The sequence below is a fragment of the Bombina bombina genome, chromosome 3 (assembly GCF_027579735.1).
Source record: "Bombina bombina isolate aBomBom1 chromosome 3, aBomBom1.pri, whole genome shotgun sequence".
Lineage (NCBI taxonomy): Eukaryota > Metazoa > Chordata > Amphibia > Anura > Bombinatoridae > Bombina > Bombina bombina.
The window spans coordinates 1,166,970,883-1,166,987,704 of NC_069501.1; the positions used below are offsets into that span (position 1 = coordinate 1,166,970,883).

Consider the following 16,822-nt stretch of genomic DNA (forward strand, 5'->3'; position numbering starts at 1 on the left):
CCCCAACAAGGTGCTAGGTCGCTACAAAGTAACACAATTTCTCTAGAGCCCAAAGGCCCCAAGGGCAAAACTAAGGGAAAATGAGAACGAGAACAGAGTCACCCGAAAGAGAGTAGAAGAAAGGCTAGTCTCCATAATCCTTTCAGATTATCGTTCCAGAGGACCACACCCAAGGGAGAAGAATGCAAAGCATCCCAAACCCATGCAGAAAAACATCCCTCCTATCGCCCCTGATATGGAGACGACCAACTCCCGAAGGAAGACAGAGCCTCACGGCGTTCACTTCCTAATTAAGCGGCTAAAGCCGCCATAAAAAACGGATGAAGTCCAGAAAGTCTCGACCCAAAGGAAGAGAACCTCTAAAAGTCCCAAAGAGACCATGAAAGGCAAAACCGTAAGAACGGCGGTATGAAGGACCTAAATCCTGAAAGCCTCCAACCCACAACCGGAAGGAACACTCTAGTTCCCGGAAAATAAAAAACAACTGAGCATGTCGCTGCGGGTCTCAATGGAGTCCCGGACCACTAGATTGAAAGGCGAATGAGGACTGAACCAATCCCCCATGCCCCTAAGCAACCACGGAACCTCAAGTCCTCTCAAGATGCTAGTTGAAGCTTGTAAAATAAAACAAGAAAACAACACAAATCATATTGTGATCACTAGGCGCCCTCATTGGACCAACCGGACATAAAAAGGTGCCACGTGTCTCAACTAGGCCTCAAAGACAGAAGGATTTGTACCCATTCAGGACCAGCCTGAAATCAAGGGCCCCAGCACTGTCAAGTCCACATAGAGTCTCCCCCGAGATGAAGGGATAAAGAACAGTCAGACAGACTTTTGTAAACAGTGCGACCACAAAATCGCCAGTATAAATTCCAGAGAAGAAAGTTCCTGAAGAAAACATCACACCACAACCTGAGTTTTACACCAAATAAAAATCATCCTCACCGGATGAAGATAAAAGATAAGGCAACCCGTAGGTTATCGCCCAGGAAGAACGGACAGCCCCGCAGGACCAGCCCAACAGGGGTCCGAGAACTGGAACAGGATACACAAATAACAAAGACTATAAGTAGATTACTTTATCCCCTTATGTCTATGCATGCAAGCCAGTCGAAGATTAAGACTGAGAATCCCCAGACCCATTAAGAGTGGGATTCTCCAGCAACACCAAAAACATGCCTTAGTAGAACACGAAGGCGCGCCAATCTATAACGAAAGGCGCAACATACCTCCGCCGGGACAAAAGTTAACACCGGCCCCGAAGGTTGACCCCCTGAGGCCTGATGGGAAGTCGCTCCCTCGGAGGACTGAACTGGACCAGGTGATCCCATGCCTGATGAGCCCCGGTTAATGGAACACGGACAAATATCGTAAGCACACTCCCGGGAGGTAAAGTGCAGATGTGCCAGCGCCAAAGATATGGCCATGCGGAACTGTGTCGTAACCTCTGGTGGGAACAGGCCACACTCCATAGGTAAGTAGCGTTTGGGTTACCTGCATGTGTAGTAAGAGTTGGTGGTAGGGAACTCGTCTCGTGGGAAATAGAATCCCCAGAGGCGGATGGCTCAGAGGGCACCTGATTCCCGGATCCCGAGGAACAGAGTACTCTAAAACGGCATTCGGAACATAACTGATGGGTATCACCCGGGCCAATTCATATTCTTCGCAAGAAGTAGAGTCTGAATCAGAGACATCCATCTCCAGAAAATCAAAATCCTTCATAACTGGGACATTGAATAAAAAATGGACCAATAAAAAAAATCTAAATGGCACCTTACCCCCCCAATGGCTGGGGCACTCACCACCTCCAGAGAAGCAGACACCAGCGAACCAGGATTTCTCCGTCGCCACACGGTCAGGAATGCGGAAATGGAGTCACAAGGTAAACCGTGCAGTCCATGCAAAAGCACGCCCAACCGTAAAGGCCGCGTCACTAGACATAGGCCGTTATGTTCCGAAATAGCCATGAGCCGAAGCAACACTACACAGTAGCAGACAGAATCACATAACAAACATGATTATAAACTCCCCTGTTCAATAACCCCCCTCAGGAGATATTAACCCTCGATTCCTAGATACAAAAAGGAGCCTCACTGAGACCCTATGTTAAAGTTATCCCCGAAAGGTTGTAGCCCCTCTCAGATAAACAGTTGTAATTACAATACATCCATGATGAAAGTAAAATGAAACGATCTTACCGGAATCTACGACGTGGAACAGGAACACGGCCCTTCAAGTGTGACATATAGTAGCATTGCTTCTGCCATGGACTTGGGAGAAAAAAGCGGGCAGCGAAACTCGTCAACGTTGATTGCTTGTGGAGCTGTTAATATGAGTCGGAATGGTTTCGCAGAAAGACTCTCCCTGCATCACCCACGCTCTCACTGAGAGGCTGACAGGACTACTTAAAACTCCAGTCCCATGCCGAAGAGTACTACCCTCTTTAAGAGACTATCGAAAACTTCTGACACTTCTCTGCCAACCTCCTGGGACGAAAGGCAAATAATGACTGGGGGATGAGGGGAGTGGGAGGAGTATTTAAGCCTTTGGTGTCTTTGCCTCCTCCTGGTGGCCAGGTTCTGAATTCCCAAAAGTAATGAATGCAGCTGTGGACTCTTTCCATTTATGAAGAAAATAAAAAAATAAAAGTTAAATCTTTTGACATAATTATTTTAAAATAATGCTACAATAGTCATGATCACTAAACCACATTTTGGATAGTTTGGTTAATGACATTTTTATTGTGCCATTAAGGTGATTCTGCAACTGGACTCGCTGTACAGAAACTGTAAAAATCCATTTGTGTGATTACGTTTCATACGATGATAACTGTAACCTTAATAAAACAACAAAAACAAGCATGGCTTAATGATCAATCAATGTGTATCAGTATGTTTTGTCCTGGATTTCTGGATTCTTATTTTTGATGGCACAGGAAGCTTCCATATTCACAAGCAAGAAATATGAGTCACTGTTGTCACAGATTGTAAACTGTGACCTTAAAAGTCTCCTGTACCAAAACAGTGGTACAGAAGGTAAACATGTCGCTTTAGAGGGTCCACAATTAAGTAGGCAAATGTCTGTTCATGAGGCTGTGTAGATGGATAGCACATGCCATTTTCATCCTGTAAGTGCAAAGGACAGAATATTTAAAAACAAAATTCAAACATAATTGACAGTACAATATTGACTATTGCACATGGTGAATTCGGAAGTATTAAAGGGACAGTTTACACCAGAATTGTTAATGTTTTAAAAGATAGATAATCCCATTCCCTAGTTTTGCATAACCAACACAGTTATATTAATACACTTTTTACCTCTTTGATTACCTTGTATCTAAGCCTCTGCAGACTGCCCGCTTATTTCAATTCTTTTGACAGACTTGCATTTTAGCCAACCAGTGCTGACTCCTAGGTAACTCTACGTGTGTGTGTGCACAGTGTTATCTATATGACACACATGAACTAAAACCCTCTAGTGGTAAAATACTGTTAAAATGCATTCAGATAAGAGGCCGTATTCAAGGTCTAAGAAATTAGCATATGAACCTCCTAGGTTTACATGCCCTATCTGAATCATGAAAGTTTATTTTGAACTAGACTGTCCCTTTAATTCTTTAATTTCTAAAAATATGCATTTCTAGACTTGCCTAATTAGCAATATTTCATATATATGTCACAATTCTTTCTTATATGTAGTAGTAGTAGTATACATTATTAAACATTACAAGTACAATTAGTAAAAATTTATAAAGAAACCGTGGACTCATATGTAATATATGGAAGTGCATACGTGGGTTAAAAAACTATTATATCTATATCTATCTATATATATATATATACACATTTATATGTATGCCTATGTGTTATTTAGCAATTTTCTGTCAGATTTTAAAAGTATTTAAACATAGAACAGTAAAAATATATTGCACAGTAATATTTTATCATTCCTATTTAAAGGAACATGAAAGTCAAACTTAAACTGTCATGATTTAGATAAAACATGCATAATTCAATTGTTAGCAATTGTACTTTGTTCTCTTGATATTCTTTGTTGAAATGCATATCGGTTTAGGAATAGCAATGCACTACTGGCACCTAGCTGGTGAATGGTGGCTACACACATACGTATCTTGTCATTGGCTTACCAGATGTGTTCAGCTAGGTCACAATAATACATTGCTGCTCTGGAGTTACTTTAACTAGGTGTGTAATCCCTTTGCAGTTAGTGCAATAATAAAATGCTTTAACACTATTGTTATCTTTTTGTACTTTTTTGTTCATTTAATAATAAAGAAAGGTTCATTTACAATAAATTTATTTTTTATACAATCCATTAGTTACCCATATTGCGATTTTGCATCACCTAGTGCAAACATATAAGCTTTTTGTATTCCCTCACAACTGTTAATTTCTCTTTCCCCTACTCTTACACCCATCCTCACACAAATACATTCAAACTCTTCCTTATTTTTATCATTCCTTAAACATGCTCTAATCACACCTATTCTTAAAAAAAGTCACTTGATCCAGCATACTCTTACATCTATTGCCCAATCTCTCTTCATCCCCTCGCCTCTAAACTTCTTGAGAGGATTGTTTGTAAAAGGCTTACTACACTTTTTCTCATCTAACCATGTTCTCAAAGCTTTGCAATCTGGTTTTCACCTCCAATACTCTATCCAAACTGCCATCACCAAGGTGACAAATGACCTGCCAGCCTTTGACACTGTTGACCACCCATGCTGCTCAGATCCTTCATTTCTTGGGTATTTGTGACACAGTTCTACTGTGGCTCTCTTCATACCTTTCTAACTGTACCTTCAGAGTATCCTTCTCTGGCTCTTCCTCCTCTCCTCTACGTTGGGGTACCTCAAGGCTCAGTTAAAACTGAAAGGGGGCGGAGCCAGCTCTTGGAGAGAGCAGACACTTTTCTTGGAAGCTCCTGCTTAAAAATACTCTCTACTCAACTACCTACGATTCCTAGGAGGATAATTACCTTTATATGTCTCATCTTACAGTTTTAGTCCCAGTGCCTTTGATTGAGACTAAACGGTGGAAGCACCGACGCAAAGCTCCTATATGAAGCAGCCCTGATTACCTGAAAATTTGAGCCACCATTATAAACTTTCTCTTGTTGCCTGGTGAAATGGGATATTGCTACACAACTCCTCATCGCAAGCTGAAGGCAAGCTGGGTAGAAATGAACTAGATCTAACACCTTTCTACTTCGATTTCTACTCTTGGGATCTGGCTCAAAAACAATAACGCTTAATTTACATTCAGGGCAGCTGAACCCCCTCCCCCCTCTCTCCCTCTGATATCTAGAGCTTTCTTGCTAGAAAATACCGGAGATTGAGCCCCACAATACACTCTTGTGGCTGTTTACATGCTATCCTCATCTTAAACCTTCGAGAACATGGAGACCGATAGCAGAGAGGAGGATTTAATGTTCAAACATATGGAGGAACATTTTGCCGACCTGAAACGGAGCTTGTTGGCGGTATGGGAACTCACCATACATCTACCACAGGAGGAACAAACGACACCGCATTGTGGCTGTGTGGACACCCCCTCTATATCGAATGGAGCCCGTTATACGAGAAGTAGCGAAATGCCTCTGGATCAAAATGCCCCAGGGGCGATATATGACACACTTCTTACCGGGACATTTCCTCATAGCTGGTCTGACAATTTACCCAAAGACGCAATCACCTCAGTGTCTCATACTCCCTCCCTTCTCATCTGGGCAGCATCTAGCCACAGGGGAGAGAAAATGCCATTGTGGGACTTGTCCCTGCATCACCACATCGTTTGGAGTACAACAGCTCTTCCATCAGCAAAAATTCGGGACTTAAGTCAACTTATGGGACACATGTACACACTCACCCTATTCTGCCTCAACTGTGAAAAATCTGGAGTTGGTTGAACACCTTGCATACTCACATATGCCTATAAGTTCTACTCTGAATTCCATTAGCCCCTCCTCACTTTGCATGATCCCCTCTCCCCCAATTTTTACATTACTCTCTATTACTCTTGCTTCTTGAGCAGAAACTCAGTTAAGAAACACAGTGTTTTCCTGCTCTTTGCAGTATACTGTTTGAATTTAAGACGAGATATTGTACCATAGTTCCTTGTATTTATCTCTTGTTAATATTGGTGGATGATGTCTAGGTGTTACACGTATGATCCATAGAGCTCTTTAAGTATTAGTGAAATCTCACATCTACATTAAAAATGACATATTTAATACAGAAACGTCAACTGAAACAATAATCCTCAGACAATCTTTATTCATTTTAAAGAACCATTTAGCCTATATGAGACAGGACACAACACCAATCCTTACTCTCACACCTATATAGCATTTGCACATACACATGCTGCCGGCGGCCGAGGTAGCAAAACATCTAGTGAGAGCTTGGAGAGATAGGTTTCTGAATAGGCATTCTATTAAAGTTTAGAGACTCCTATGGAGCTTCCTTCATCTATGTTTAGTAGGTTCCAATGTTTTACATCTATCAAACAAAAATGTATGTATGTGTTTACAACTCTATTGTGTTAAACTCTTGGTCAAAAATACGCACTAATTTATCCTATAGGATCATTTTATATTTGGGCAGCCATAGATTCCTCTATATTGTAGGTTACAAGACCAAAAACTTGGATTCATCCTACATACAATTTTCATAGTTATATAGTAATATATTCCGCAGCCCCCGAACAGGTACTTCTTTACCTTTTTTTCCAACCCTAGATATCAGAAATTTATACTAGAGCGGCTCTTGCCCGCTGTACTTTCCCTATACCCCCTTAACATCAGAAAATGAGTTTATAATGGTAAAGGCGCATTAATAGTGTAGACTATTACATATAGATTGTAAGTTCCCACGGGAACAGGGCTCCCAATTCCTCCTGTATTTGTTTGTTAAATTTTGTCTGGTGTCTCATATTGTACTGTCCTTTTATTTTTGTTACCTATGAACAGTGCTGCGGAATCTGTTGGCGCTTTATAAATAAAGAATAATAATAATAGCACTTCCGCTAACTCTAATACCCATTTTCTGAGAATGACTATGATTTCCCTTTTATTTTATTTTTTTGGATACACAGCTAAACCACCAGGTGTGGTTAGTCTGTTTAAAGATCGAAGCATAATTTTTCTTTTCTCTCTCAGTCACCTGAAAGTAACACATCATGGTCTTAAATGTATATAAAGCCTTTGGTTTATTTTGGTATATGTTGAAAACCTCAATAAAAAATTTCTTTAAAAAAAAAAGAAAAAATTAAAACTGAAAAACTGTCAGCTTCAGTTTCCCAGAGAGCCTCATTACTTTCTATGGGCCAGATAATCAAACATTCTCTTGTTTGGAGAGAGAATATAGTGCTGCCTTCACAGGGGCAGAACTCATTAAAGGGGAGGAACCTGGAAATCCCAGAGAGATGAGAGATGCCTTCTATAGAAAGCAATGAAGCTGTCTGGGATACAAAATTTCACATGGGAGAAAAAAGGTAACTGGAGAACCCCTGGGGCTGATATAAAGTCTGTGTTTGCATCAATTTCAAGTTAAACAAATGTTTTCACAACGATTTAATTTGCTTTTGTCTATATTTTAGTATATATTACTTTTCTGTTAGTTAAAATAAGTGTACTGTAAATTTTGAACAAGCTTCAACTGCATACAGCTGGTGAGACAAATCAGTGAGACCAGCTTGTATAAAATGCTTAGAAAATTTCACAAGACTTGTGAGAGAGCTTCAGACCTACCCTGGCAACTCCACTGTTCAGCCCAGGAACTGCCCTGTCCCTCCCACTTTCTGAAACTGTCAGTTTACAATGGAGAAAATACAAAGTGCAATGTACTTTTATACAAAGTATGATCCTAAGTAATTAAAGTAACAGAAACGTTCAAAGCATAATCAGAATGTGTAAAATCACTGCTAAATCAATTTAAATGTACTAAAATGTATACAGTGTAGTAATATAAATTGCAATGCACAAAGTGTAAGTGTAAAAAAACTCTCATATCATGCAGTGCTATATTACACTGGGATTTTCTCTGCTTCACATACATAAATGAAAGAGATCTCGCCGTGCTGGAGAGTTCCACCCTTTTTCTTTTGAAAAATCAGTGAATTCAACCTTTGTGAAGTCTGAACAACAATTTCTCTCCAAGCTGGATAATCTTTGAATATCAGAGCCTTACTGTGGCCAACTCTGTCATCACCTCTACCCTTCAGGTCTGCTGCCTTGGAGTCAGGGATAGGTAAGGTGTCCGTACACCCGTTTTGTGGTGGGGAAGGAGGAGTAGGACAGATGAATGCTGGTCGTGACTCCTCCTTGATGCAGGCGGCACCACATTTTGCGGGGTTGGGGCCGCACCCACGAGACCCCGCCTAGTAGTGGGAAAGTGAGTGAGAGCAGTGGCGTCACTAGGGGGTGCGGACCGCACCCAGGTGATACCCTAAGGGGGGTGACACCACCATCAAGCTGTACTACTGTATATTATATGTAATACTTTATTTTTATTATTCCGTAGACCGTCACCGTAGACGTCACTGCAGAGTCAGTTAGTGAGTGCACTACTGTGGTTGTGCGCAGCCAGGCTAAGTAAGCTGTATAATTATATACTTTAGTGTGCACTGACTGTGCGCAGCACCGCTCCCCACACCCCCAAGACTAATCTGACTCTGTCTGTCCCTCCCCTCTAGTCTCTAGATACACCGGTCACGTTCCTCAACTATTGCTGAGACACATACTGCACCACCAGGAGAAACGTGACCGGAGATGATCATGAACACATAGGCTAGGGGGAGGAGCAAGTGCTACGCACATACCACTGCGCAAGTCAAGTCAGTGAGGAGGAAGAGAGCGGGACAACGACGACAGGCGGCTGGCTGGCACTGCAAGGCAGTAATTTGTGTGGATCATCTCAGTGACATATCTGGACTGTAGGGATCGGAATCCGGATCCGGTAAGTTAATTATGCACTCACTCACAGTCACATACTGTCTGATAGTATGATACATCTTGGTCTAGCTGCTACCTGTAACCAATTTGTGGGTGAGTTCAAGTTTTGGATCGTACACAGAACAGAAGGTGCAAGTAATAGAAATGCACCTCCATAGTGAGTTATTTTCTTTATTAGCTTGGGGTTAAGCTAAGACTATCCAGTGCGTTGTTAAGGTTTAATATTTTACAGCAAAATTAAGTTAATTCTGAAGTTGTAGTTTTCTCTATGTGAAGCAGCAGGTTCAGAGTTACACCTCTCAGCAGAGCATGCATTCTCTCCAATATACTTAATAACATAAAATGTGTGTATGTAGGTGTGTGTGTATGTGTATGTCTGTCTGTGTGTGTGTGTATGTCTGTCTGTGCGTGTGTGTATGTATGTATGTATGTATGTATATGTATGTATGTGGATGTCTGTATATGTGTGTGTATGTATGTATGTGGATGTCTGTATGTGTGTGTGTGTATGTATATGTGTATGTCTGTATGTGTGTGTTTGTGCGTGTGTATGTCTGTATGTGTATGTATGTATGTCTGTATGTATGTGTATGTCTGTATCTGTGTACATGCATGTGTATGTCTGTATGTGTGTGTGTGTGTGTGTATGTCTTTTTGTATGTATGTCTGTATGTATGTGTGTGTGTGTGTGTGTATATATGTATGTATGTACGTGTGTGTGTGTATATATGTATGTATGTATGTGTGTGTGTGTGTGTGTATATATGTATGTATGTATGTGTGTGTGTGTGTGTGTATATATGTATGTATGTACGTGTGTGTGTGTATATATGTATGTATGTATGTATGTGTGTGTGTGTGTGTGTATATATGTATGTATGTACGTGTGTGTGTGTGTACCCAGTTGTCATGTTCGTGGGGTGACACCCTGAGTTACCGCGCCAGGTGACACCGACCCTAGTGACGCCACTGAGTGAGAGAGAGGGAAGAAGCAAGCTGCCTGCAGTGCAGCCTGTGTCAGCCACCCGTGAGCAGTGACCTGCCCTGATTCCTTAATCTGTGCGGCAGCCTGGTGCTGGTGTCTGTGTGTAGAAGACTGCCGCCTTCTCTGATAAACCTTACCTAACCAAATAGGTAACCAACCATGATGATCATGCGATTAACATCAAGGTGGCTGAGTTTGGTTAGGAGTTGCAGACTCAACACAAAAAAAAAAAGGTTAGAATTTTAGAATGTGTTGTCAGATAGGAACCATTCGGCCCATCTAGTCTGCCCAATTTTCTGAATACTTTTCTTAGTTCCTGGCCTTATCTTATACCTAGCATAGCCTTATGCCTATCCCAAGCATTTTTAAACTCCTTCACTGTCTCTACCACTTCTGCTGGATGGCTATTCCACCATGCATCCACTACCCTCTTGGTAAAGAGAGTGTTTTTGATGTTTTTAATTTGAAATGTACCTTGGTGTCCTTCACTAAGGTCTGTACTTTGGAAAATGTCCGCCACAGTCTTGGTCCGTGCCTATCCCTGCTTGGAGTCACACTTGACTCCAAACTTTCTTTTGCTTCCCACATTAAAGGGACATTATAAACTCATTTTTTTCTTTGCATAAATGTTTTGTAAATGATCTATTTATATAGCCCATAAAGATTTTTTTTTTGCTTATTTTTAAATAACATTGCTCTGATTTTCAGACTCTTAAACCAAGCCCCAAAGTTTTATGAGAATACTGTCAGCTACCTTCTCCAGTTTGTTCCTGTTTGTGTATAGGGTCTTTTCATATGCAAAAGAAGGGGGAGGGGGGAGTCTTATTTCCCACTTGCAGTGGGCTTTCCGGCTACCTTTTCAACAGAGCTAAACTGAGAGCTTCTAAGTAAGTTTTTAAACAGTTTAAACAGTTTTATACTGGATTTTTATATCAGTATCTGTGCATCATATTCTTTATAGTAGTGTCTATAACATGCAGTTATATGAAAATGAGTGTATACTGTCCATTTAAGTCTTTAGCTAACTCCTGCCGATTCCACCTTAAAAATATCTCTAAAATTCATTGCTTACTCACTCAAGACACAACTTAGATTCTTATCCACTCCCTTATCATCTCCAGCCTTGATTACAGTAATTCTGTTTTCTTTTGTCTCCCAAGCTACCGCCTGTCCATTTAGCCACCAATCAGCAAGCTCTACCCAAGTTCTAAAACAAAAATGGTCCGGCTCCTAAACTTTACATTCCAGCTTTTCAAATAAATATAGCAAAAGAACGAAGAACAATTGATAAAAGAAGTAAATTAGAAAGTTGCTTAAAATTGCATGCTCTATCGGAACCATTAAAGAAAAATGTTGGGTTTAGTTTCCAGTTAAGTATTACTCCACATATGTTGTACCTTTTTGCCAACACCTCCACTGGCTTTCCTCAAGAATAAAATTCAAAATTTTGACCCTAGCATACAAAGCTTTCACTAACACTTCACCTTCCTATATGTCTGCCCCAGTCTGCAAACCCCTGGAATGAAGTATAGATCAGACTTAAAAGCAGACGAGCCTCGGTATGTCGCCATAACAAATGTAAAGATTTTGACTTATCATTAAACTAGGCGAAAAGCCTGCCCAGAGGGCAGTCTATTTAAAAAAATAAATAAAACTACAAACCCCAAATTACACAAAATAAAAAATGTAAAATTACAGAAAAAATAAACAAAACTGTCCAAAATAAAAAATCTAAACCTAAACTAATACCCCAATAAAAAAATCCCCCAAAAATAAAAACACCCCCTAATTTAATACTAAACTACCAATAGCCCTTAAAAGGGCTTTTGTAGGGAATTGCCCTAAGTTAAACAGCTCTTTTACCTGAACAAATTACCAATTACCCCCTAACAGTAAAACCCCCACCCACCAAACCCCCCAAAATAAAAAAACCTAACACTAAAAAAAACGAAACTACCCATTGCGCCTAAAGGGGCATTTGTATGGGCATTGCCCTCAAAATGGCATTCAGCTCTTTTACTGCCCAAAAAACCCTAATCTAAAAAAAGCCACCCCAAAAAATAAAAAAAAGCCTAAGACTAAGCCCCAAATAGGTACTCACTGTTCCTGAAGTCTGGCTCCATCATCTTCTATCTTCATATATATAAAAACACAATTTATGCTTACCTGATAAATGTATTTCTCTTGTGGTATATCCAGTCCACGGATCATCCATTACTTGTGGGATATTCTCATTCCCAACAGGAAGTTGCAAGAGGACACCCACAGCAGAGCTGTAATATAGCTCCTCCCCTAACTGTCATAGCCAGTCATTCGACCGAAAACAAGCCGAGAAAGGAGGAACCATAGGGTGCAGTGGTTACTGTAGTTTAAATTTAAAAATTACCTGCCTTAAAATGACGGGGCGGGCCGTGGACTGGATACACCACAAGAGAAATACATTTATCAGGTAAGCATAAATTGTGTTTTCTCTTGTAAGGTGTATCCAGTCCACGGATCATCCATTACTTGTGGGATACCAATACCAAAGCTAAAGTACACGGATGAAGGGAGGGACAAGGCAGGAACTTAAATGGAAGGAACCACTGCCCGTAAAACCTTTCTCCCAAATATAGCCTCCGAAGAAGCAAAAGTATCAAATTTGTAAAATTTTGAAAAAATATGAAGCGAAGACCAAGTCGTCGCCTTGCAAATCTGATCAAAAGAAGCCTCATTTTTAAAGGCCCGAGTGGAAGCCACAGCTCTAGTGGAATGAGCTGTAATCCTTTCAGGAGGCTGCTGTCCAGAAGTCTCATAGGCTAAGCGGATTAAGCTTCTTAGTCAAAAAGAAAAAGAGGTTGCCGAAGCCTTTTGACCTCTCCTCTGTCCAGAGTAGACAACAAACAAAGCAGATGTTTGACGAAAATCTTTAGTAGCTTTTAAGTAAAACTTTAAAGCACGGACCACGTCCAGATTGTGTAACACAAGGATGGAACAACAATCTCTTGATTGATATTCTTGTTAGATACCACCTTAGGTAAGAACCCAGGTTTGGTACGCAGGACTACCTTATCCGTATGAAAAATCAGATAAGGAGAATCACATTGTAAGGCAGATAGCTCAGAGACTCTACGAGCCGAGGAAATAGCTACCAAAAAAAAAAAAAAAGGACTTTCCAAGATAAAAGCTTGATATCTATGGAATGAAGAGGTTCAAACGGAACTCCTTGAAGAACCTTAAGAACCAAGTTTAAGCTCCATGGTGGAGCAACAGGTTTAAACACAGGCTTGATTCTAACTAAAGCCTGACAAAATGCCTGAACGTCTGGAACATCTGCCAGACGCTTAACTAGCTGACAATCCTTTTTCCAAACCTTCTTGGAGAAAAGATAATATCCTAGCAATCCTGACCTTACTCCATGAGTAACCTTTGGATTCACACCAATAAAGATATCTACGCCATACCTTATGGTAAATTTTCCTGGTGACAGGCTTTCGTGCCTGTCTTAAGGTATCAATAACTGACTCGGAGAAGCCACACTTTGATAAAATCAAGAGTTCAATCTCCAGGCAGTCAGCCTCAGAGAAATTAGATTTGGATGGTTGAAAGGACCCTGAAGTAGAAGGTCCTGTTTCAGAGGCAGAGACCATGGTGGAAAGGATGACATGTCCACTAGATCTGCATACCAGGTCCTGCGTGGCCACGCAGGTGCTATCAGAATCACCGATGCTCTCTCCTGCTTGATCTTGGCAATCAGTCGAGGGAGCAGAGGAAACGGTGGAAACACATAAGCCAGGTTGAAAGACCAGGGCGCTGCTAGAGCATCTATCAGTGTCGCCTTGGGATCCCTGGACCTGGATCCGTAACACGGAAGCTTGGCGTTCTGGCGAGACGCCATAAGATCCAGTTCTGGTTTGCCCCAACGATGAATAAGTTGTGCAAATACCTCCGGATGGAGTTCCCACTCTCCCGGATGAAAAGTCTGAAGACTTAGAAAATCCGCCTCCCAGTGCTCTACACCTGGGATATGGATAGCTGATAGGTGGCAAGAGTGAATCTCTGCCCAGCGAATTATTATTGAAACTTCTAACATCTCTAGGGAACTTCTCATTCCCCCTTGATGGTTGATGTAAGCTACAGTCGTGATGTTGTCCGACTGAAATCTGATGTACCTCAGAGTTGCTAACTGAGGCCAAGCCTGAAGAGCCTTGAATATCGCTCTTAGTTCCAGAATATTTAATGGAAGGAGAGACTCCTCCTGAGTCCACGATCCCTGAGCCTTCAGGGAGTTCCAGACTGCACCCCAACCTAGAAGGCTGGCATCTGTCGTAACAATTGTCCAATCTGGCCTGCGAAAGGTCATACCTTTGGACAGATGGACCCGAGATAGCCACCAGAGAAGAGAATCCCTGTTCTCTTGGTCCAGATTCAGTTGAGGGGACAAATCTGTGTAATCCCCGTTCCACTGACTGAGCATGCATAGTTGCAGCGGTCTGAGATGTAAGCGTGCAAACGGCACTATGTCAATTACCGCTACCATTAAGCCGATTACTTCTATACACTGAACCACCAAAGGGCGCGCAATGGAATGAAAAACCCGGCAGGAATTTAGAAGCTTTGATAACCTGGACTCCGTCAGGTCAATTTTCATTTCTACAGAATCTATCAGAGTCCCTAGAAAGGAAACTCTTGTGAGTGGGGATAGAGAACTCTTTTCCTCGTTCACATTCCACCCATGCAACCTCAGAAATGCCAGTACTACGTCCGTATGAGACTTGGCAATTTGGAAGTTTGACGCCTGTATCAGGATGTCGTCTAAATAAGGGGCTACTGCTATGCCCCGCGGCCTTAGGACCGCCATAAGCGACCCTAGAACCTTTGTAAAGATTCTTGGGGCTGTAGCTAATCCCAAGGGAAGAGCTACAACTGGTAATGCCTGTCTTGAAAGGCAAACCTGAGAAACCGATGATGATCTTTGTGTATCGGAATGTGAAGATAAGCATCCTTTAGATCCACTGTAGTCATATATTGACCCACCTGGATCAGTGGTAGGATGGTACGAATAGTTTCCATCTTGAACGATGGAACTTTGAGGAATTTGTTTAAGATCTTTAGATCCAAAATTGGTCTGAAGGTTCCCTCTTTTTTATGAACCACAAACAGATTTGAGTAAAAACCCTGTCCCTGTTCCTCCTTTGGAACTGGATGGATCACTCCCATAACTAGGAGGTCTCGTACACAGTGTAAGAATGCCTCTCTCTTTATCTGGTGTGCAGATAATTGTGAAAGGTGAAATCTCCCTTTTGGGGGGGAAGCTTTGAAGTCCAGAAGATATCCCTGGGATATAATTTCCAACGCCCAGGGATCCTGAACATGAGTGAAAGTCTGCCCCCTACTAGATCCGTTCCCGGATAGGGGGCCGTTCCTTCATGCTGTCTTAGAGGAGGCAGCAGGCTTTTTTACCTGCTTACCTTTTTTCCAGGTCAGGTTTGGTCTCCAGACCGTCTTGGATTGAGCAAAAGTTCCCTCTTGTTTATTATTAGAGGAAGTTGATGCCGCACCTGCCTTGAAGTTTTGAAAGGCACGAAAATTAGACTGTTTGGCCCTAAATTTGGACCTGTCCTGAGGAAGGGCATGACCTTTTCCTCCAGTGATATCAGCAATAATCTCCTTCAACAAGGCCCGAATAGGGTCTGCCCCTTGAAAGGAATGTTAAGTAGCTTAGAGATTTTGAAGTCACGTCAGCTGACCATGATCTAAGCCATAGCGCTCTGCGCGCCTGTATAGCAAAACCAGAATTCTTAGCTGTTAGTTTAGTCAAATGAACAATGGCATCAGAATAAAAGAATTGGCTAGCTTAAGTGCTCTAAGTTTGCCAAGTATGTCATCCAATGGAGTCGCTACCTGTAAAGCCTCTTCCAGAGACTCAAACCAGTACGCCGCAGCAGCAGTGACAGGGGCAATGCATGCAAGGGGCTGTAGGATAAAACCTTGTTGAATAAATATTTTCTTAAGGTAACCTCTAATTTTTTATCCATTGGATCTAAAAAAAAGCACAACTGTCCTTGACAGGGATAGTAGAACGCTTTACTAGAGTAGAAACTGCTCCCTCCACCTTAGGGACTGTCTGCCATAAGTCCCGTGTGGTGGCGTCTATTGGAAACATTTTTCTAAAAATAGGAGGGGAAGAGAACGGCACACCTGGTCTATCCCATTCCTTATTAATAATTTCTGTAAACCTTTTAGGTATTTGGAAAAACATCAGTACACACCGGCACTGCAAAGTATTTATCCAGTCTACACAATTTCTCTGGCACTGCAATGGTATCACAGTTATTCAGAGCAGCTAAAACCTCACTAAGCAACACACAGAGGTGTTCAAGCTTAAATTTAAATGTAGAAATATTAGAATCAGGTATCTTTCCTGAGTCATTAACATCACCCACTGACTGAAGCTCTCTTTCCTCAGCTTCTGCATATTGTGAGGCAGTATCAGACATGGTTCTTAAAGCGTCAGTATGCTCTGCATTTTGTCTCACCCCAGAGCTATCTCGCTTACCTCAAAGTTCAGGTAGTCTGGCTAATACCGCTGACAGTGTATTATCCATGACTGCCGCCATGTCTTGTAAAGTTAACGCTATGGGCGCCCTAGATGTACTTGGAGCCATTTGAGCGTGAGTCCCTTAAGCGGGAGTCAAAGGGTCTGACACGTGGGGAAAGTTAGTCTTTAAAAATTTTTAAAGACAGAAAATGATCTTTATTGCATAAAATGAAATCAGTACATTTGGTACACATTCTAAGAGGGGGTTCCACCATGGCTTTTAAACATAATAAACAAGGAGTTTCTTCTATGTCAGACATGTTTATACAGACTAGCAA

General features: G+C 41.6%; 1 protein-coding gene across 1 annotated transcript in view; it reads right to left on the reverse strand.

Annotated features, from left to right (window-relative positions):
* Window positions 1–2,714: 2,714 nt before the first annotated feature.
* CFAP300 (cilia and flagella associated protein 300) overlaps window positions 2,715–16,822 on the reverse strand; it is a 209,186-nt gene continuing 195,078 nt past the window's right edge. The window contains exon 7 of the mRNA XM_053708586.1: window positions 2,715–3,128. Within this exon, the coding sequence (XP_053564561.1) occupies window positions 3,003–3,128 (126 nt within the window). The 3' untranslated portion in view covers window positions 2,715–3,002. The remainder of the gene's footprint in view (window positions 3,129–16,822) is intronic.